At 44.4% G+C, this 21735-nt stretch overlaps 1 protein-coding gene and 1 long non-coding RNA gene across 2 annotated transcripts in view; one reads left to right on the top strand and one right to left on the bottom strand.

Annotated features, from left to right (window-relative positions):
* Window positions 1-5505, bottom strand: part of F13A1 (coagulation factor XIII A chain) — an 81142-nt gene extending 75637 nt beyond the window's left edge. The window contains exons 1-2 of the mRNA XM_081873041.1: window positions 5378-5505; window positions 4606-4788 (exon numbers count right to left, since the gene is read on the bottom strand). Of these exons, the coding sequence (XP_081729167.1) occupies window positions 4606-4765 (160 nt within the window). The 5' untranslated portion in view covers window positions 4766-4788; window positions 5378-5505. The remainder of the gene's footprint in view (window positions 1-4605; window positions 4789-5377) is intronic.
* The window catches only part of LOC309348104, a 436068-nt gene that overhangs the window by 161510 nt on the left and 252823 nt on the right, over window positions 1-21735 (top strand). The gene's annotated exons all lie outside the window — the stretch shown is intronic.

The raw sequence follows: 21735 nt of genomic DNA, 5'->3' as shown, positions 1-21735 counted from the left end.
TTCAGAAGACATCTGAAGGTGTTCCCTGTTTAAGGAAGTTTTTAAGGTTTGAAGTTTTATTCTGTTTTTTTAATCTGTTGGCAGCCGCCCAGAGTGGCTGGGGAAACCCAGGCAGATGGGCAGGGTAGAAATAATAATAATAATACAGTGGTACCTTGGGTTACATACGCTTCAGGTTACGGACTCCGTTAACCCAGAAATAGTGCTTCAGGTTAAGAACTTTGCTTCAGGATAAGAACAGAAATCGGGCTCTGGCGGCACGGCGGCGGCAGGAGGCCGCATTAGCTAAAGTGGTTCTTCAGGTTAAGAACAGTTTCAGGATAAGAATGGACCTCCGGAACAAATTAAGTTCTTAATCCAAGGTACCACTGTAATATTGTTGTTATTGTTGTTGTTGTTGTTGTTGTTGTTGTTGTTGTTGTTATTGTTATTATTGTTATTAGAGACTTCCTATGTACTGTGTGCCTCGGAGGACTCCAGTTCTGGCAGCAGCCCATGTCTCATGTTAACATCTCAAACTGCCTCCAAGAGAAACACCAGCAAAAGTTCTTGCAAGGCATGGAATCAATCTGCACCGCTGTCTAATAAATTCATCACAGCTCCGAGTATGTGACCCTGGGAGTCCATGAGCCACCTCACCTTGAAATGTTAACTCCCTCCTGACGGGAGGGGGCGGGGCGGGAAGCCAGGAGGTCACGGAGCAAGTCAGGGATGCGTTCAGCTCAGCGTCCCCAGTGGCCCAGCCCTCCCTGATATTCCCCATCTCCAGGGCAGCTGATTCTCCTCGCAATCACACCCCCACCGATTCTTCACGCCGGGACCATCTGCTCTCCTCGCTCCCTTGTACGCATGCCAGCAGCCAATTTACAACTACGTCGCCCCCCCCCCCCACGACAAGAGTGTTGATAATTTATGCGAGAGGAAACCCCTACGGGGATTTCTACCAGGATGGTGGCAGGGGCGGGAGTAATTCCCTCCTGCTTGCATCCTCGATGCCAGCTCTGGCAAAATGCCAGGGCCAAATGCAGAAACCCAAGAGCAGAAGATCTTATTTGAATGGAGTACACTTATACAGGAGTAAAGTGTATTTGTGAGGGAGGTGTCAATACTTCAGCCCCATAAGCAAAACTGAGAAGAGTTTTCAAATGCAGATCGCACCCTTCTAGTGATTATCGACGTATTTTCACGTCTCTGGGCACCTGCTTTTCATTTAGTGACAACTTACCTTAATTCTCCTTATGCTGATATACGCAGATATGTAAAATTGTGGTGGCTTTTTTCTTCTGTGTGTGTGAACCAAAGTTGCAGTACAGGGGGGGAAGAGGTTAAAGTGTCTTTCTTTCTCTCTCTCTTTGTACTGCTTATGCTTTGGAAAATTAATTAATTAATTTTTTTAACACTGGTTATTAATGTGGTGGTGATGAAATGAAGAAGTAAAAGAGGAAGAAGGCCATCATCATGATATGCATATTATTTGTTATTTATTATATAGAGATAGATATTTGCAGTCCATAAGCAGTATGCATTGCAGTGTAGCAGACGAACGGTCCCTAAAATTGGAAACGGGTGAAGCAGAAGGAAAGGAAGGAAGTGGAAGCGAGGAGACGCAGGGACACAATGTGCAGCTGTTCTGGCTTAGCTTAGATGCAGCACACCATGGGAACAGGCCTCTGTATTACAACACCCTGCAATTTTTAATGGACTAGCAATGAAGGAGAAACTTGGATCAGCAACCCCAAGAGCTTGTGGAGCACTTAAGAGTTTGTTTGCACACTTGAAGGCTCTGCTCATTGCCTCCCTCTGCTGCAGTCTCTCCGGGCTGAGGCCACGCGAAACACGACTCACGCTTTTTAATTAAAGACTTTTATTGCGAAGAAAAAAACAGCCGTGGACCCTGACCCTCAGCAGATCTGGGACCCACAGCTGCCTTTTTCTTCATTAAAAAGGAGAGATCGTGACACTTGTTTGAAAGCAGGCAGTTTGGACCTTCCTTTGTATTGGATGCCACTTGGAAGAGTCCCCTGACCTTCAATAATACCTTTGCAGGAGCATGAAGAGCCTGCAGCAAGAAGTGAGGACCCCTAATTCCCCCTTCTCCCACTGCGGCATGAGCAGAGGGCTATGTGTTGTCCTTTAGGACCTAACCCTGGGCTTCAGGTTTCTGCAAAATCATAGAATCATAAAATTGTAGAGTTGGACAGGACGTGGGGTCATCTAGTCCAACCCCATGCGATACGGAGAAATGCAGTTGTCCCATATGGGGATCAAACCTGCAACCTCGGCATTATCAGCACCATGCTCTAGCCAACTGAGCTATCCAGCCTGACTGTTTCACATCAGGTGAGATCTCAAGTTTCACCATGCTGAAACTCCAACCAACCCCAACCCTTTTATTTTCTTGTGGGTGCTTATAGTCTACAGTCCACCATGACACCATTGCTGTCCCAGCTGAGTGGCCTCAGGTCCCATTCCCTGGCATGTCCATATCATCCGAACCTGGGGTTGTGGTTAAGGTCTCCCCTCCTTCACTGTAACCATAGAGCAAACATTGGCTACAGATCACGGTTAAGGTGGATCAGGTTAAGACAACACGCTAAGCCAAATGTGCCCTAAACCCAGGGCAAAGCAACCTTCACATTAGAGGTTTAAAGACTGTCTCAAGGCAAATCTTTAAAAATGTAGTATAAACATCAACAATTGGGAAACACTTGCCTGCGAGTGCTCCAATTGAAGAACAGCTTTTACCAAAGGTGTCATGGGCTTTGAAGACACTCGAACTCAGGACGCAAGGGAGAAACATGCCAAGAGGAAGGCACACTTGGCAAATCCACACCATGATCAACTCCTGCCTGGAAACCAATGTCCCCACTGTGGAAGGACATGTGGGTCCAGAACTGGCCTCCACAGTCACTTACGGACTCATTGTTAAAACCGTGTTTATGGAAGACTATCTTACTCCGCTACGAGTGATCGCCAAAGAAGAAGACTAAACCATGGTTTGGTTTCGTGTGATGTGCTAGCAGGACAAATGTGTCTTTAAGAAGGTTGATTTTATTTCTCTGAACCCATTCAAATCTGCCTGAATTGTAAGTCCACAATGAACTAAGGCCCATCTAGTTCAGCAGCTTGATCTCACAGTGGCCAAACACTGTAGAGCTGGAAGAGATCCCAAGGGTCATCTAGCCCAACCCCCTTGGGAAAGCCTGCATGTAGGACATGAGCATAACAATGCTTTCCCCACTTGTGATTCCTAGGAACTGGCACTGCCGCCAACAGCAGAGGTATAGCATAGCCATCCTTCACTAAGTTCATCTGGTAGTAAGACTGCAAGAGGCAGCCAAATGGCAAATGACCACCCGTTAATTAAAATCAGGAGGGCAACTGTACCCTCCATCTCACATCAGTGGAAGCAATGTTAATTTTTGCCACTCGCTTATAAGCTTTGTCGCTTGTGCCAAGCCACAGGGCCCAATCTAGCACCCTGGTGGTCATTTGTGTATACAAGAAATATTATAAAAATAAATCAATATCCTCCGTCCCTTTAGTTCTGCTCCTTCAAGGGACACTTACTTACTTACTTACTTACTTACTTACTTACTTACTTACTTACGGTAAAGGTAAAGGGACCCCTGACCATTAGGTCCAGTCGTGACCGACTCTAGGGTTGCGGCGCTCATCTCGCTTTATTGGCCGAGGGAGCCAGTATACAGCTTCCGGGTCATGTGGCCAACATGACTAAGCCACTTCTGGTGAAACCAGAGTAGCGCACGGAAACGCCGTTTACCTTCCTGCTAGAGCGGTACCTATTTATCTACTTGCACTTTGACGTGCTTTCAAACTGCTAGATTGGGCAGGAGCTGAGACCGAGCAATGGGAGCTCACCCCATCACGGGGATTCGAACCACCGACCTTCTGATTGGCAAGTCCTAGGCTCTGTGGTTTAACCCACAGCACCACCCGCGTCCCACTTACTTACTTACTTGGATTTATATACCCTATACCTAGATGTCTCAGGGTGGTTCACAGGGGGAAAATCAAAATATAAAACCACAAAATACACAATCAAAATAAAAACAACCACCCAATAACCCCCCCCAAAAAAACCCCCACATTTTAAAAGGGCATCGGATGTCAGTCAAATCTACCAAAGGCCTGGTTAAAAAGGAACATTTTTTGCCGGGTGCCTAAAGGTTTATAATGAAGGATAAGCCCTGGGGATGTGGGATCCTGTATCTTCCCATCTGCATTAAGTCATGACTCATTCAAAATAAACCCCAACCCACAAGATCACATTTTAGGAATTTAAGAAGATGCCATATACTGAGCCAGGCCATAGCTCAGTATTGTCTACATTTATAAGCATTGGCTCTCTAGGCTGATCTAGACACGGTCTCTCCCAGCCCTTGAGATGCCAGGGATGAAACCTAGGATCTTCTGCATGCAAAACAGTTGCTCTACCACCGAGCCACAGCCTCTTTCAGATGCATTCTGGGAAAATTATGGATTACCTCTAAACCTCAACATTTGGCAACATGCCCAACCTGGGTGCAGGTCCCAGGGGAAACACGTTTTGCTCTTTCTAAACTGTGAGGCTCCTCGCCATACCTTGGAGCTTATATCCTCTCGGCACCAAGCCAATCGTCTCCATTTCAGGAACTTCATCTTCTTCTGCGTTGGAGACATTGGGTGGGAGAGCTCTTCTCCCACTCGGACCTGTGGGAAACCCTTTCTTCTTTTGCCTCTCTGCCGCTGTTGGCTCCGTCATTGCAACTCGGTCTCTGATATCCTCTTGAAAGGGAGGAAGCAGGGAGATAAAAGGGGAAATGTGAGCGAGTCAGCAGTGTACCGAGTGTGCGATGCCACCAAGTTAGGAGGGTTTCTTGAGGACGTCAAAAATATATATCAAAAAACAAAGCAGCTTCAGACCAATGTCAGAATATTACTCCCCCAAGTTCATCTGGTGATTGGTGCAAAGTTGGAAAGGATATCTACATTTTTAAAACTCGAGGAACATCTGGGGGAAATGAAAATTCCAAACTTTTGGAAAAATCCCATGCAACAGATTTTTTTAAAAAAATAATAATGATGATGATGACATTTGGAAGGTGAAATGAAAAATTTGTCTACCTGGACGTATAATCCTTCCCAACTAAAACACACACACCCCATATAGTACAACTCACTAGAAATTACCCTCTTAATAGAACAGACATGTGCATGTGTAGAGCACACTTCCTAGAAAGAACCTGAACATCTTGCTTGCAAAATGCTTTGGATTAGAGCAGCTCAACTACTTTGAAGCCCCAAGTCAAGCAATTTATTTTGCCACGTATTAATTAAATAACAGGAGGCATACAGTCAGCTAGAAGAGAGATACCTTCTGTTTGGTGTAGGTTCTCCTCCGTTTCACAAGTACAGCAAACTCTGACGTAAGATATCCTTGAGCAATTGCTATATATGGCCTCCACCTTCCCCCACCCACCCCCTCCATTCCCTCCCCTTCATGCCTGCAACAGGACAGCTCCCATCAGATACCAGCAGCTGCAGCTGAGACTTGCTTTGCTCTCTCTCTCCCCCCCCCCCTTGCTAGTCTGCCCTGCCTTCACAGAAAAGAAATGTTCAGATTAATTGGTGGGAAATCCTTTGGTATGTCTCCCAAGTGGAAAAATTAGTCCCAAACCTCAGGGGTGTGCCTGGGAAATAAAAGAGTGTGGCTGTGTTAAAATACAAAGAACAATGGGAGTTAGTTGGCATCATGAACCATTAAAACAATCTGCATGTCCCTGTTGGATGCTGCACAGTATCTGGGATGGGACCATCCCAAAAGTTGGACCTGCAAGAACCAAAACGTTTTCCAGTTAAGTCAGAGTTAGAAGTATCTGCTCATGAATCTGGCATGAATGCCCTGCACCTTCAAGGATAGTTTCGTGTACTTCATAGCAGCTACCCAAATAGAAAATTGAACGTACACTGAAAACTTCACACGATGAATGAATTTTCACCATTCGGATCCAAAAGTCTGCATTTTGAACGTGAAATTTTGTTTGACTGAGAATTTGAAATTCAGCTGCTTTAGGCTTGCTGGAATCCCCCGATAGTTTGATTTTGGCAGGTAATGAAAAATGTTGAAGAGGGCATTGTTTAGGGTTGGAGCCTTAGCTGATAGTACCTCCTTGAATCTATTTCCTTTCGATTTTCCAAGCTGTTTCACATTTGGAAGATCTCTCTTATTCTGCTTTGTATATTATTTTAATGCGACTTTTAAGCATGTTTTTTATGTGCTGGCTATTTTAATGCATTGCAACTATGGCTTTCCATGTGCTAATGAGGGGAATCCATCAGCAAAACTGGGGCAAGAGGCCTTTCTGCGATTCATCCACCCCCTCTGTGCAGCCGCCCTGTGCCCTCCTCCCAAATCTGATGTCACTTTCCAGAGTAGATTTAGGGGGAAGCAGGGGGTTGAGGGGAGAGGGGAAAATCACCTAAAATTGTGTCCTTTAGCCCAGATTCCTTCCATCCATGGACAGGACACATTGGCTAACATCTCCCCCATTGTCTTTTATTATTAACCACCCTATAATTTGATTGACTGGTGGAGGAAGGTCATACCACTCATTCCTGCTTCCTGCTGATTGTGCAGGAAGAGACTTTCCTCCATCTATGGTTAGCCCAGAAGCCAAGCAGGCTGGGAGGACAGAAGTGATCATTCCCTTCTCCACTAGCTCGTTCACTCGCCTGCATGTGATTTCTGCTCACCTATGACTACCAGGCAAGCCATTAACGACAAGTCTAGATTAATGGTCAGATTCAGTTTAAGCCAGTACATCCATCTCATAAAGGCATCAGCTGTCAAACACTAATTAGCACTGCATGTTATCTACCAATTGCTGCCAGGTTTATTTATTTTTATTTTTAAAAAAAATAGCATTACATGTAATGTCAGCTATTAAATATTGTGCCTGTCAGCAAATGCTATTGCAAGCCAGTATTGCCAACTATGAAACAGTGATAGTTTCCAAAGTGTCTTTTGGGGAACTATGGATTCTTTGGAATGAGAAAATCAGTAATGGCAGCCAGACTTCTCCCAAAGACTATGAATCACTTTTGCTGCTTTTATTGGGTTTTTTTTATCCCTCCCAAAGACAGCTTGCTCTTCATTGCCTGCCTTCCTACACACAGGGGCAGATGGGGCTCATCCACCTGGGAAGGTAGCCCATCGAGGAGAAAGGAAACTGACCCTAAACTTCCACTGCCTTGTGAGGTACCTTCAGGAGAAGAAAAGGCTAAGGAGGAAGCCCTACAGAAATCTGGAGCAGAGTCCCTAAGATGATTGGATGGGGTCTTGTACGCCTCCTTCCGGCAACTCCTGAAGCTAAGCTAGTGTCAAACTTATTGCTCTGCTTTCCTCTGGATCACATCAGCGAGGCCAAGAGAAGGGGGTCTTGTTTTCTGTCAGAAGGCAGGTGAGCAACCTCATCCTACCTGTCTCACCCCACCAACAGGCACTTCTTAACGCAACAGCCTCCACTGGCTGCAGGGAATGGAAGAGGAGTGTGGCGCGCCATAGCATAAATGGGAGCCTGTTGCGTGGACAGAACAGCAGCATCAGATACACCCCACTGACTCCATAGCGATTTCGTCAGGTGACTTCACTGGAAGGACTGACAATGGAGATACGTCATCGGAATGCTTCTCGGGGACGGGTGAAGCTGATGTATTCTTTTGTCCTCCGTGCAATTTGGGGAAATGCTAAAATCAATTCTGCTGGTATACAATTAATGATAACACATAGTAAATCTAGGTAAAGTGGTACCTCGGTTTACAAACTTAATCTGTTCTGGAAGTCCGTTCTTAAACTGAAACCATTCTTAAACCGAGGCACACTTTCCCTAATGAGGCCTCCTGCTGGTGCCCTTCCACCGTTTGGATTCCGTTCTTAGACCGAGGTAAAGTTCACAAACCGGGACACTACTTGCAGTTTTGCGGAGTTCGTAAACCGAATCGTTCTTAAACAGGACTGTTCTTAAACCGAGGTACCACTGTATAGGAAAAAAAGTCTAAAGCTCTGATCAGAAGTGTTATCTTCATCTCAGTTACATGGATGTAGGCACTCTTGATAATTTTACAGGATTTGATTTAATTTTACAGGATTTGATAGTTTTTTACATGATCAATCAAACAGGATTTGTTAAAAAATAGACATATTAATGGACGCTATATGCAATGCTGTGTACAATGGCAAAGCCTCAGGAATACCTTGAACAATAGCCTCCCCAGACTTTTGGCAAAGTTCAATGGAAACATTTATTTCAATTTTTATCTAAAATGATATTTGGAAATTCCTTTATATTAATTTTTTAAAAAATTGTATAGCAATAGTACAGCAGTAGTTAAGGTGAATGGATTCAGAATACCTAAACATGCGAAGAGGCACCGAACAAGGATGCCCCTTATCACCACTATTATTTGAAGGAAACATTGACTTATGCTAATAAGAAAATAACAGGAATATTAAGAAATGGACATATAATAGCATTGAACCTCTTTGCTGATGATATTGCCCTAATGGACCCAGAGACATCCCTGTCAGAGGTCATTAGGGAAGTCCGTTTACCTTAACCGATAACAATCACTTTACATGAGAAGTTAACTAGGAGAGTCCACAGCTTGAATGATGTATTTGATACCGACAATTTTGTTGAAATATGGCACCCCTTTATAAAATATTCCAGTGAACATCCTGATAACTGGCACCCACACATACAGATTTGTCAGCAAATTTGACACATTAGTCTTCTGTTTTGGGGCAGGGCAAGGGAGAAACGATAATATTGTTTCCTTTTATATTTTTTCTGGGAAATTAATAAAATATTTATAAAAACAAATTAATGATAATTTTGCATTGGTTTTTGACATTTCACCAATAGCGATCACCAAGCAATTGGTGATTATTCCCGTGGTTTCCATTGCCAAGAGATCAGCTAATCGCAGGCACTGTGTATCTATAGGGGAAGCTGAATTAGTCGACATCAAATGATTAAAATGCGACGGCAGAACAGCAGAAGTCATTAGCAGTCTGCTTTCCTCTGATGATATGTTACAATTGCGTGCCTCGTTTTTTGGCTCACTGACTCGACCGCAAAATGTTTTCCTAGTCTTGCAACAGACACTTAATAAGATTAATTCTGTCCTTGTGGAACCAGAGAGCATTGTCAAGACACCGAAACCTCGCTGCATAGTTTCAATGGGTTTGAATAAGCCCCTCTATCCCCCCCTCCCTGCTTCTCCATGCAAAAAAGAACAAAGAAAAAAAGAGGGGGGTCATGCAATTAGATTTTTTCAATAAAAAAATCTGAATCAGTGAAATTTTGGGTGGAAAAAAATGAAAGATTGCAAGCGAAAAAAAAATTTTAAGCCTTGGCTTTGTCATCAGGTTTAAAGACGGAAATACATTTTGGAAATTAATTAGCAAGAACTGTCAAATCATTAGCAATCCTCTGACAAGAAATATAATGAATAGTCCTTGGGAACGATGTCTCTGTGATACCTGCAGAGCTAGATGGTAATTCATTCAGAATCTCAGAGTATTAAGTGTGAACTTTCTCAACTGGAATCACAGCACATCAGAGAGGTACAGAATTTAACCATGCAAGTTGCTATTAAGGACAAATACAGAGAGAGAGAGAGAGAGAGAGAGAGAGAGTTAAGAATAGTAAAGTATTTGAATGCAATTTAGAATGCTGGCTACCTTGTTATTGTTAGACACTATCTAATTTAGTAGTAGTAGTAGATATATAGGTAGAAGGTAAAGGTAAAAGTAAAGGGACTCCTGACAGTCGCGAACGACTCTGGGGTTGTGGCGCTCAGCTTGATTTAAAGGCTGAGGGAGCCGGCGTTTGTCCACTTCCGCAGACAGTTTTTCTGGGTCATGTGGCCAGCATGACTAAGCCACTTCTGGTGAAACCAGAGCAGCACACAGAAACGTGTTTACCTTCCCGCCGGAGTGGTACCTATTTATCTACTTGCACTGGCATGCTTTCGAACTGCTAGGTTGGCAGGAGCTGGGACCAAACAACGGGAGTTCACCTCGTTGCAGGGATTCAAACTGCGACCTTTCAATCGGCAAGCCCAAGCAGCACAGTGGTTGAACCCACAGCGCCACCCGTGTCTCAGATATATAGGTATACGTATTAGTAAATATATGTAAAAACAACAACACTCTGATGTTCCAAACTTTCCACAACATATACACAAAAGATATAAAGGCAAAACAAAAGAAATTCTTCAAAGTGACAAGAGATAACATAAAATCCCCCAAAACAGAGGAGTAAAATAGAACTATATTTTGACTGAGCTTTGTGGGGCCACATTTTCCACCTAAGACAGGCAAACACTCTTTTAAAAAAACATATACAGTGGTGCCTCGCAAGACGAAATTAATCCGTTCCATGAGTCTCTTTGTCTTGCGGTTTTTTCGTCTTGCGAAGCATGGCTATTAGTGGCTTAGCGGCTTAGCGGCTATTAACGGCTTAGCGGCTTAGCGGCTATTAATGGCTTAGTGGCTTTAAGAAAAAGGAAACAAACTCGCAAGAACTCGCAAGACGTTTCGTCTTGCGAAGCAAGCCCATAGGGAAATTCGTCTTGCGGAACAACTCAAAAAATGGAAAACTCTTTCATCTTGCACGTTTTTCGTCTTGCGAGGCATTCGTCTTGCGAGGTACCACTGTACAGGACTTGGGTTCAATTTACTACTGAACCAAGTTTATCGTTTTGCTGTGGAGTGATAAGGCCTTGAGCAGCTTAGAAGTGTGGGTTATTCAACAGTTTAATGAAGAATAAAATGAGAATTCTCGGAATTCCTAGATTCAGGTTTGGGGCAAATATTCTCTTGGTGAGAAAGCCCCAGCAGAGATTTAAAATAATAGAACATGCAGCAAAAGGAAACGTTGAAATATAGGTTGTTAGATCTTTAAAATATCCCTTTTGCTTCCTCTTTAGCACAGAAAAGACCACAGAGTTTGGTAAGTTAAAATTGGTTTTTACTTACAAACTCTTCAAAGGTCAGATTCATGTGCTTTTCCACATAACAGTCAGAAAACACAGGCAGCAAAACTTAGGCTACAAAAATTGGCAAAATGTTTCTAAATCATTGGTCTAGAAACACAAGTACCCAAGCCTGCCGCTGCCTAAAATACGCGTTTTTGCAGAGAAATTCTTCCTAATATAATGCACTTTTATATGCTATTTCCATTAATACATTTTGTGCACACCCTACCCTAGTATATGCATTTTTGTACACATTACTTAGTTGGAAAGCTGCACTGCCAATTTTGGAGAAGCATGAATTTTGTAAGATGGCTCTTTCGGTTCATATATTGTTTCAGAAAGTGCAGATTAAGTAGGCTCGCTTTTAAATTAATCAAATTTTTCCCTATCCCTACTTGGAAGGAAAAAGAAAGGGGGTGATAATTGACTCCCCTTCCTTCAATTGGAGCCATAGGAGCTCAATGCATGCCTTCCCACCTCCTTCAGAAATGCTCCTAAAAATTGGTAGTTGGCTTATGCATAAGCCCAAGAAAATCCTACAGGAAGAAAAATTCTATAGAGAGACAAGCCAACAGCAGATATAAAGACAAAGAGGACACTATATGTGTTCCACTCCTTCTAATAGCGAACTCAGGACATGAGTGGTGCCCTGACTGTAGTCAACTTATGGTATAAAAGGGTTACCGTAGTTAGAAAACTGGAGAACCTACCAAAATACCAGAATCATTAACCAGCTTGTTGATGAAACAGGGGCCATCATTATCTATCTTTTGATGTGGTTTTAGGAAAAGAGGCTGATTTGATCACCATACTGGATGACCTTTGCTAGCAGATAGAAAGGGGCGTGTGGCACTTGTTATTTCTCTTGAATTTCTCAGCGCCATTTTTTAATGCCATTGAAAAGCAAAGGTGAGAAAGGCCTCTGAGTGTGGTAAAAAAAAAAAAAAAATTTCAAAACCTCTAGTTGTGCCGAACTGCATCTAATTCAGCTCAGTGCATTTTGAACCAAGTTCTGATTCCGTGGCATTCATGTGCTCAAACAGTTTCAGTCTCCAAACTCTGTTGCAAGGTTTAATTGGGTGAGATCATGCAGAAATTTGGGGCGTTGCATCATCCGGATGCTAATGACACCCAGCTCTCTGGGTGTCTCTCTTTTCTGTCTGGTCTTGGGGAGGCAATGGAAATTCTGAATAAGCGTTGCGTCAGGGATGGACTGAATGAGAGAGAACAAACAAGCAAGCCCAGCGCAGCGCAGCGCAGCCAAGTCAGACATAATAGTTGCTGGGAGTATTGACAGCCTGGGGGTTTGGTTCTACTCCTCAAAGACTTTATTTTTACAGCTGGTGTGGAAAACCACAGGTCTATGTACTCTTCTAACAGCATAGAGACTGAGGAGGAGAAAAAAGACAAGCAATGATACCGTCTGGACTGGGTGCAGGTAGGAAGGCAGAGAGATGAGGGTTGGCTGAGGCAGGCACCACTGTTTCCAAGCATCTCTGTCTGACCCTTAGGACATCTTCTAGCCCACTATCTCCTCCCCAACCACACCTTGTACTGGTCCAGCATCTTGGATCTCTTTGTGTCTTGACATCCAGGATCTTGGATGCCTTTGCTTGGCTGGAATGTGTCACTGAGTTGTGATCATGCTTCTTTCTTCTCTGCATGGAGGATAGAGAGAACAGGCTAGCCAAATGCACACACAGAGAGAGGTTATGTGAGAACATAAGACGCTGCTTTGTACAGAATCAGACCATTGGTCCATCTCACTCAGGATTGTCTCCGCTGCCAGGAATTCTCCAGGATTTCAGATGAAGGTATCTACCTTGAGATGCACTTCCAAGAGGCACCCCCCACATGACTGGGAGGGGGAGGCACCTATGTCAGCACCACCATGCTCACACACAGAAATAAACCCTTTGCCCACCCTCTGTTGAGGATGGAAGGGAGGGGTCCTGTAAGTATGTTTAATATAGGAGAGGCTCAGCCTGTGCAAGCAGGAATGGAGCAAGAAGAGCAAACAGTCTCTTGTGAATAGTAGATTTTCAAAGGGATATTTACAGAGACCTTTCATGGGTACCATAAGAGGAACTGGTGAGCATACTGGTAACCGGGGGCAACTGGTAGGTTCAAGGGGCAAGGCCTTTTCAACAGTGGCACCAAGTCTGTGGAGCTTTCTCTCTGAAGAATCCCACTCCACCCTCTTTGTTTCATTTACATACCAGGTGAAAGCTGTGCTTTTCCAGCAAGTCTGTGATACCCTCCTAAAATGGAATAATTTCTTTGTCTGACTGCTTCTGTTGGTTTTCTTTGACTTCTGCTTATTTAAAATGTTGTTAGTTTTGCTTCTGTTTCAATGTTTGCTCCTTGTTTTGACATATAATTTTGGGAGCCACCTTGAATATCTTTCTGGATATATAACACACACATAGTCACAAAGAGAGACTCAGAATCAAATAACGTTTGGTTAAAAGTGTGACCCCATCACTGGCCTTCTGAGCAAATGCAAAATTCAACCTCTGGAGGAAGCTGTGCGTGTCTCCCCCCCAGGAGCCTTCAGCGTGAGGAAAGCGTTGCGGAGGAGTTTCATTTAAGGACAGGACACACCGAGAGAAAGGGGGCTGGGCAAGACAGTGCAATCGCATACAGTCCCTTGTGCTTAGCCATGCGTCATGTACAATTGCTCCTCTGTGCACATTCACAGCTACCCACCTGGGAGCCTTTCACAGAATCTGACAATGACAATTGAAAACAAAAGAACCAAACTCCACTCCGAAAAACAGCAGCAAACTCCAGGGCTTTGAGTCCTGGGAGACTCATGTTCCCTAGTCCTTAATTTATTTATTTTGTGATGGGAACGGACTGGCGCGCGCTCACTCTTTTGACAACTCCAGAGGACAAGAGTCGTCCTTCCCCCTTGTGGCTTTGTCTTCGTGGCAGTGGAGCTGCTTGGTCTATTAGACTCTGCTGAGCAGTGCTTCCTGTCCCTGCAAAGCAACGGATGGATGGATGGATGACTCAGAGCTACTGCTGACATGGGAGTGGAAGGCAAGTGACAGAGGAGAGCAAATTGATGTCACAAGGCATCTGTGTCATCCACTTTGGGGAGAGACTGTGGCTCAGGGGTAGAGCATGTGCTTTGCATGCAGAAGGTTCCTAGATCAACCACTGGCGTCCCCAGGTAGGGCAAGGAGAGACCCCTGCTATATGGACCAATAGTCTGACCAAAAGTAACTTCCTATGATCTGCTTAAGAAGAAGGATGCACATCGAATGGTGTGACCTCCCAAAGACATGACCAGCTTTCCATGTAAACAGACTGTGCATCGTAGAACGTGCCCCAGGATGCTCTGCAATGCACAATGACCACAATAGCTGCAATGGTCATACAGGGATTCTTTGGCAGACTAATCCATGTAAGCAGGGAATCCTAAGACAAGATGTTGAGGAGGAGGAGGCTCCCTTGGAAGGAAGGGCACAATGCAAATGTAATCATAAATAAAATAACAACAATTATAATTAATGCCACCTCTGCTCTGTGCCAGAAAGCAGCATAAAAAGGTAAAGGGACCCCTGACCATTAGGTCCAGTCATGACCGACTCTGGGGTTGCGGCGCTCATCTTGCTTTACTGGCCAAGGGAACCGGCGTACAGCTTCCGGGTCATGTGGCCAGCATGACTAAGCCGCTTCTGGCGAACCAGAGCAGCGCATGGAAATGCCATTTACCTGCCCGCCAGAGCAGTACCTATTTATCTACTTGCACTTTGATGTGCTTTCTAACTGCTAGGTTGGCAGGAGCAGGGATCGAGCAATGGGAGCTCACCCTGTCGTGGGGATTCGAACCGCCAACCTTCTGATTGGCAAGTCCTAGGCTCTGTGGTTTACCCCACAGTGCCACCCACGTCCCTCCCAGAAAGTAGCATAGCAACTAACTAAAGAACATGTGGGCATTTCTTCAAAGAGGGATCCATGACAGCTGCGAAAAATGATGCTATCATTCCAAGGCTGGCCTGACCATTTCAGAGAGTGAGGCAGCTGCACCAAGCGCTAGAGAGCAAGAAGTAGTGGCGAGTTTTTGGAAGTCATAGCCATGTGTGCTATGCAACCTGCCCAGCACAACCTAAGCTAGACTGTTGCCCTCAAGTGTTGTGAAGGATGCTGCCCTCATCACCGACCGCTACTGCCAGTTGGTTTGGGGTTTTGCAAAAAGAATGGGGAAGGGACGCCATCTTTCCTTTGCCCGAGGCACCAAAGTGTCTTGGGCCAGCCAATGTATATACATGCCATACATTTAAAGTTCACCCCCCCCACACACAAAAAGAACCTGAGAACTGTAGTAAACTACAGTTTCTAAGATTCTTTCAGAGGAGGAATATGCTTTAAATGTACAGTGGTACCTCGGGTTAAGAATTTAATTCATTCTGGAGGTCTGTTCTTAACCTGAAACTGTTCTTAGCCCGAGGTATCACTTTAGCTAATGGGGCCTCCCACTGCTGCTGTGCTGCCACCACACAATTTCTGTTCCCGTTCTGAGGTAAAGTTCTTAACCCAAGGTACTATTTCTGGGTCAGCAGAGTCTGTAACCTGAAGCATCTGTAACCTGAAGCGTCTGTAACTCGAGGTACCACTGTATAGTGAGTCCACAGCCATCCACAAATGACTGATTTGCACTGCCTGGGTGCTGCTATGTGGTTTCCTACTTGGGCAACAGTTATTCCACAAACCGTAAACTTTTGATCCAGCTGGTGAACCTTTGATCCATGAGTCAGACGAATTGTGAGAAGAAATTGCTAAGATTTTCATAACCAGTATGTGCTAGTTTGTTCACTTTCCTTGAACTCAGCATGTTTTTCTTTGGGTCTGTTTCCTGTTTGCGCCAAAGATTATTGCGCAACTTTGTCCTAGGCAGGAAGAAAAAGCGGGTTCAGCTTCCTGTTCTCCAAGTCAGCAATCTTCACTGCGAGAAACAAGAACATGCTTGAGGAAACCACGGGAACAAGTCTTTTACTATTTCAGGCTTCTATTATCCTGGTGCCCCTTACTTCTTCCTAATACTAGTGAGACTATTTACTTGGAAGCCACCTGGATTTCCTTATGACTGGAGATAACAACAGGCCAGAAAACAAGCGCTCTCCTTGCATTTACGGGACTTTAGCAAGATGCCTGGCCCGATTCTTCCGTCAAAATGTGCTTCCTACCAGCAAGTCATTGACCACCTACCGGTAGTTTAGTACTGTCTACTTTGACTGGAAATGGCTCCCCACCAGAGGTTTTTCATATTATTATGCATTTAATTTATCAGTCACTTTTCACAGCAAAAATCTCAAAGCAACTTTACAACCAAAGAACACAGCATATAAAAGCAAAACCAGAGAAAATTTAAAACACTAACAATGCAAGAGATGTAAAAAGCTCATCCAAAAATGAATTAACAAGGGCCAAGTCCTGCCCACTCCAGAAAAAGATGAGGCCTTTCTCAGCAGTGGCACCCTCCCTGTGGAGCACCCTCCCCACCAGATGTCAAGGAGATAAAGAACTACACAACTTTTAGAAGACACCTGAAGGCAGCCGTGTATTGGGAAGATTTATTATATTATGTTTTTATATGAGTTGGGAGCTGCCCAGAGTGGCTGAGGCAACCCAGCCAGATAGGCGGAGTATAAATAACAATGTTGTTGTTGTTGTGAAGGCCATGGTCAACAGAAAAGTCTTAGCCTGGTGCCTAAAAACTGACAGAGATGGTGCCATGAAAAGGATGGATGGACTCATGTTACCAGTAATCACTGTTTCATTAGGTGCTTCCAAACTCTCCCTATTTGGAGGCAGGTCTCAATCACATATTGACAGATTCAGGTTGTGCAGTTAAAGTGGATCTGGTCTCCTGCCCAAAAACAAAAATAAAGCATTTAAAAATGGGACTCTTTACAGTAAGGAAAGTGATGGGAACATGCACTGGAAAGTGCAGGGTTGTGACTGCTTGACACAACCTCATAAAAAAGCAGCCCTGGACGGTTAAGTCCAGTCAAAGGTGACTATGGGGTGAGGCACTCATCTCGCTTTCAGACTGAGGGAGCTGGCATTTGTCCATGGACAGCTTTCCGGGTCATGTGGCTAAATCGCTTCTGGCACAATGGAATACCGTGACAGAAACCAGAGCGCACGGAAACGCTGTTTACTTTCCCACCACAGCAGTACCTATTTATCTACTTGCACTGGTGTACTAGGTTGGCTGGAGCTGGGACAGAGCTATGGGAGCCCACCCCATCACATTGATTCGGACCACTGACCTTCTGATTGGCAAGCCCAAGAGGCTGAGTGGTTTAGACCACAGCGCCACCTACATCCTCATTCAACTTTTCTGGAAGCATATCGCAACCACTGCTCAGTAAGCAGGCCATCTGGAAGGAACCAAAGTTTCAAAAGTCAGAGTCTACATCAGGGTAGCCAACGTGGTGCCCTTCAGATACTGATGGGCTACAACTCTCAGCAGTCCATACCAGTGTGGCCAATGGGCAGAGATAATGGGCATTACAGTCTAACAATATCTAGAGGACATCATATTATTTACCCCTGGTCTACTTGTGCACTTCCTGCAGAGTGTTACAATGAAGAGCGCTCAACCTCCTATGAAGAACATTTCAGAATGGCATGGGAATAAATGAATGAATGAATGACTTATACCCCACCTATCTGGCTGCTTCCAGCATAACATAAAAAATAATAAAATGTCAAACACTGAAAAACTTCCTGATACAGGGCTGCCTTCAGATGTCTTCTAAAAGTTGTGTAGTTCTTTATCAATAATAAATAACTGTTATGAATGAAGGGAAGAAGACTTTCACCAGTCATCCATGATGTCACATGCACTAACCAATAGGTGCCCATGACACTTCAGCAACCGTATTTCAGATGGTAACCGTACAGCAATGATCGTACTAGCCGGTGGGCAGGGGCATCTCCAAAGATCAGAAGAATTTTTAGAAAAAATCTCATCCCACACTTTTGGAAAAGTTTTTAATGATAAAAGTCTGATCATCACAACACTGACTTAATGATATACAGAGCTTAGATCCAGCTTTAGAACATATGAGTCATGCTTCAGACATGTCCTTTGCTGCTTGTGAAAAGCCTCATAATTATTTTTAAATTGAGTTCAGTGCTGAATGCTTAAAGCCCAGCAATATCTTTTGACATCTGGTCCCTTACCCTAGAATATTATGCAGCAGTGATGGGGAATGTATTGTCTTCCGGATGCTGCTGGACTACAACTTCCATCACCTTGACCATCGGCCATGCTGGCTAGGACTGATGGGCTCTGGAGTCCAACAACGTCTGGAGGGCCACAGGTTTCCCATCCCTGGCATGCAACCATGTATTCATTTAAACAAAGGAGGACTGTGTTGGGTATTAATGCTTAGAAGAGCCCAGAGTAGTGGTTTTCACATTTTATGCATTCAGGAAACATTTGAACTCCAGTGCCAACTCATCTGCTACAGAACTCAAGCACATTGCAAAGGATTCAGGGCCACTTTGTGGTCTTTGAGACTTGCCTTTTTACCTTGCACAAAATTACAGTAAATCCAACAATACAGTTGTAGCTATGCACTGCCAGGGAAGTTCAGTATTGGCAAATTAAATATACTCCGAGGAAAACTCACCCACTGATCTCTGAGGAACACCTAATCAGCTTCCAAGACGCAAGCCCGCCCACCCCCACCCCCCCACACACCCAGGAGACCCAGAGCCAAGTGCCCAAGTATTCCTGCTCACATATTAATGTGTGTGCATGCATGCACACTAGAAATGAGATACACCATATTTTTCCGTGTATAAGACGCCCCCACGTATAAGACGCCCTCTATTTTTAGGGACTCCAATTTAAGAAAATAGGGGGGAGATTGCCCCGTGTATAAGACAACCCACAGTTTTCCACATAATTTTTAAGTAAAAAAAACAAAACCCTAGTCCTATACATGAAAAAGTACGGTATCTATTTCTCCACATGGAAATTTGACTTCTGGAGACCCTGGGGTAAAAGCCAAAGACTGAAGAGCTGGTTAGCAACTTTGGCAACTCACAAAGACAGCACTTTCACAAGCTATTCCTCAAAGTCACAAATGGGAACATGACAAAACAGGGATGGTTTTGTAGTGCATGCTAAACAGAACTTGATGCCGGAACTTTCAAAAGTTGCAGAATGCAGAGCATCTACAGATCCCAAATTAGAAATCTGGAGAACATATTGTTCCTGCAAGTTCTTGGTACAACACAGCTTGCCTATGACTCTTCTTGCTTCTCACTTGTCTCAAGGCCCCTCCAGGGTTGTTGTTTTTAGGTGTACTGTATTCTGCAACAAGTCACTGATGCAGTAACAGCACATCAGTGCTGGATTTATACTGGGCTGCCCACACATCCTTCTGCTTTATTCAACGTTCTGCTATTCTCCCCCAATGTTACCATATTATTGCCATCTACAGGGGCGCTCTTGCACTACAGCACAACTAGAGCTGGGCACACGTACACACACCACAATAAAGTTACAGGATTTCAGCAGGAAGTTATGTGGCAAGCATTGATTGGAAATGAAACAGTATGTCCATCCCTGAACCTTTGCATGCTCAGACAGTATCGAAAGCAGGATCATTCATAACAGCCCAGATACCATAATGAACATAATGAACCATCATGAATGCACAATAAAAAAACATTGGCAAGGACCCCGATTTGTCTCCATCTTCTACATCAAGTGAAATAAACAACTGTTTGAAAACACACAGACATGATCTGAGGAACAAACTACAGTGGTACCTGTGGTTAAGAACTTAATTTGTTCTGGAGGTCCATTCTTAACCTGAAACTGTTCTTAACCTGAGGTACCACTTTAGCTAATGTGGCCTCCCGCTGCCGCTGCCACACAATTTCTGTTCTCATCCTGAAGCAAAGTTCTTAACCTGAGGTAATATTTCTGGGTTAGCAGAGTCTGTAACCTGAAGCGTCTGTAATCTGAGGTACCACTGTAAGGTGTTTAGGAGCTGAAAAGCTTCTTTTGACCTTCAATTTCTTGGCGTTAGTGCCAGCATTCATCTTTCAGACCCTAAGGTAAAACACACACATACACACCTATCCTGGCTCTGCTGCTGCAAGTCAGGCTGTGTTAGGTTAGTACCTGCCCAAACTAGGCTCAGTGCCTACTATACCTCTCTGTCCTCTTCTATAGCCACCCTGACCTTACTGCTTCTGCCTCTCTCCTTCCAAGCCAGCTGTACATAGAATGCAGGGATATTTTGCCCAAGGTGTGGGACTTGAACCCACCACCTTGACATTAAGAGCCTCGTGCTCTACTGACTGAGCTATGCAGTCAGAGGCAGCAGCGTTTAGCACTTCGTTTTAAACTGGGAGGGGGAAACCATGGAAAGTCGCTGCTGGCTGGGATAGGCATTGCTGATTTTGCTTAACCAATGATCTAGCATGTTGTTGTTGTTGTTGTTGTTGTTTAGTCGATTAGTCATGACCCCATGGATCAGAGCACGCCAGGCACTATATGCCTGTTGTCTTTGTCTATGGAGTTTTCTTGGCAGGGATACTGGAGTGGCTTGCCAGTTCCTGCTCCTATCTAGCATATAAGGAGCTTTTGATATGTTCCTTAATGACTGCATCAGCTCAGTGGGCCACAATATGCCTTAAGATGGCCTGTCAATGGACTTGGCAGGCAGAATGGTGGAGAAGGCCAAGCCCATAGCATGTCCCTTTGTACAGGCCAAGGTATGAGCGTGCAACTGAGAATTCCTTTAAAACTACGATCCAGGAACCTTCATCTCCTCTTTTAAAAGCCTTGGTATTATTCATAAATGCAGCTCAGGAACTCGGATGCTTTGCATCCAACTGAAAATGCCTCCAACAGGCACCCTAGCAAATAGACAGAGTACCAAAGATCTAACAGCCAATTAGACCCCACAAAAGCCCTCGGATCTGTTCTATGAAAAAAAACCAGCAGAGCCAGCCCAAAAGCTGCCGTACCCACAACAGTGGAACATGTGCGGTGATTGACTCTCCGGTAATTGGATTTTAGCAGCACTGCGGAGTTGACTATAAGAAGCCACTGTCTCTCTGGTGTTAAATATTTGCACTTGGGATTTGCTCAATCCACTTCGCAGGGAGTTCACGGGAGGAAAGGAAACACTCAAGGAGGTGGGTGATACGAATTCTGCTCTCGGCTAAACAGGGTATTAAAGGCTTGGTTCCACCACGATGTTCCTCGCTCACCTTCTGTGAAAACAGGGGTTAACGTTGCCTGGAGAAGAACTCTCAGACAGAAGCACAAAGCACAAAACTTTGCCCCATAGAAATTACCACACTAGTGATAGGAGTGGAAGAGATTCCCCCAAAGACAAGTACTTTGAGGGGGTGCAAAGTGCTTGAACAAGCTTTGGTAGAAAGGTTGGGAGTTCATATTGCTCGGGGAGAACTGAGGGCTCTTCCAGCCAACCTGTTTATTGAGCATTCATCCTGATTTGCTTGTACAAAGCTCACCCGGAGCTCAGATTAGATCCAGCCTTTATTGAGCTTTAATTCTGATTTGTTTGAGGGGAGGTGATACAACAAGAGGGAAGAGGAGGAAATTGGATTCAATTCTCATATAAAGGCAACATTTCAGGTGGTGCAACTTTACAGGTCAGCTAGGCCAGAGGGCTT

This window comes from Podarcis erhardii (assembly GCF_964252035.2).
Source record: "Podarcis erhardii genome assembly, chromosome: 8".
NCBI lineage: Eukaryota > Metazoa > Chordata > Lepidosauria > Squamata > Lacertidae > Podarcis > Podarcis erhardii.
The sequence above is the reverse complement of the archived record's forward strand: the minus strand, read 5'-3'. Positions and strand labels throughout refer to the sequence as shown.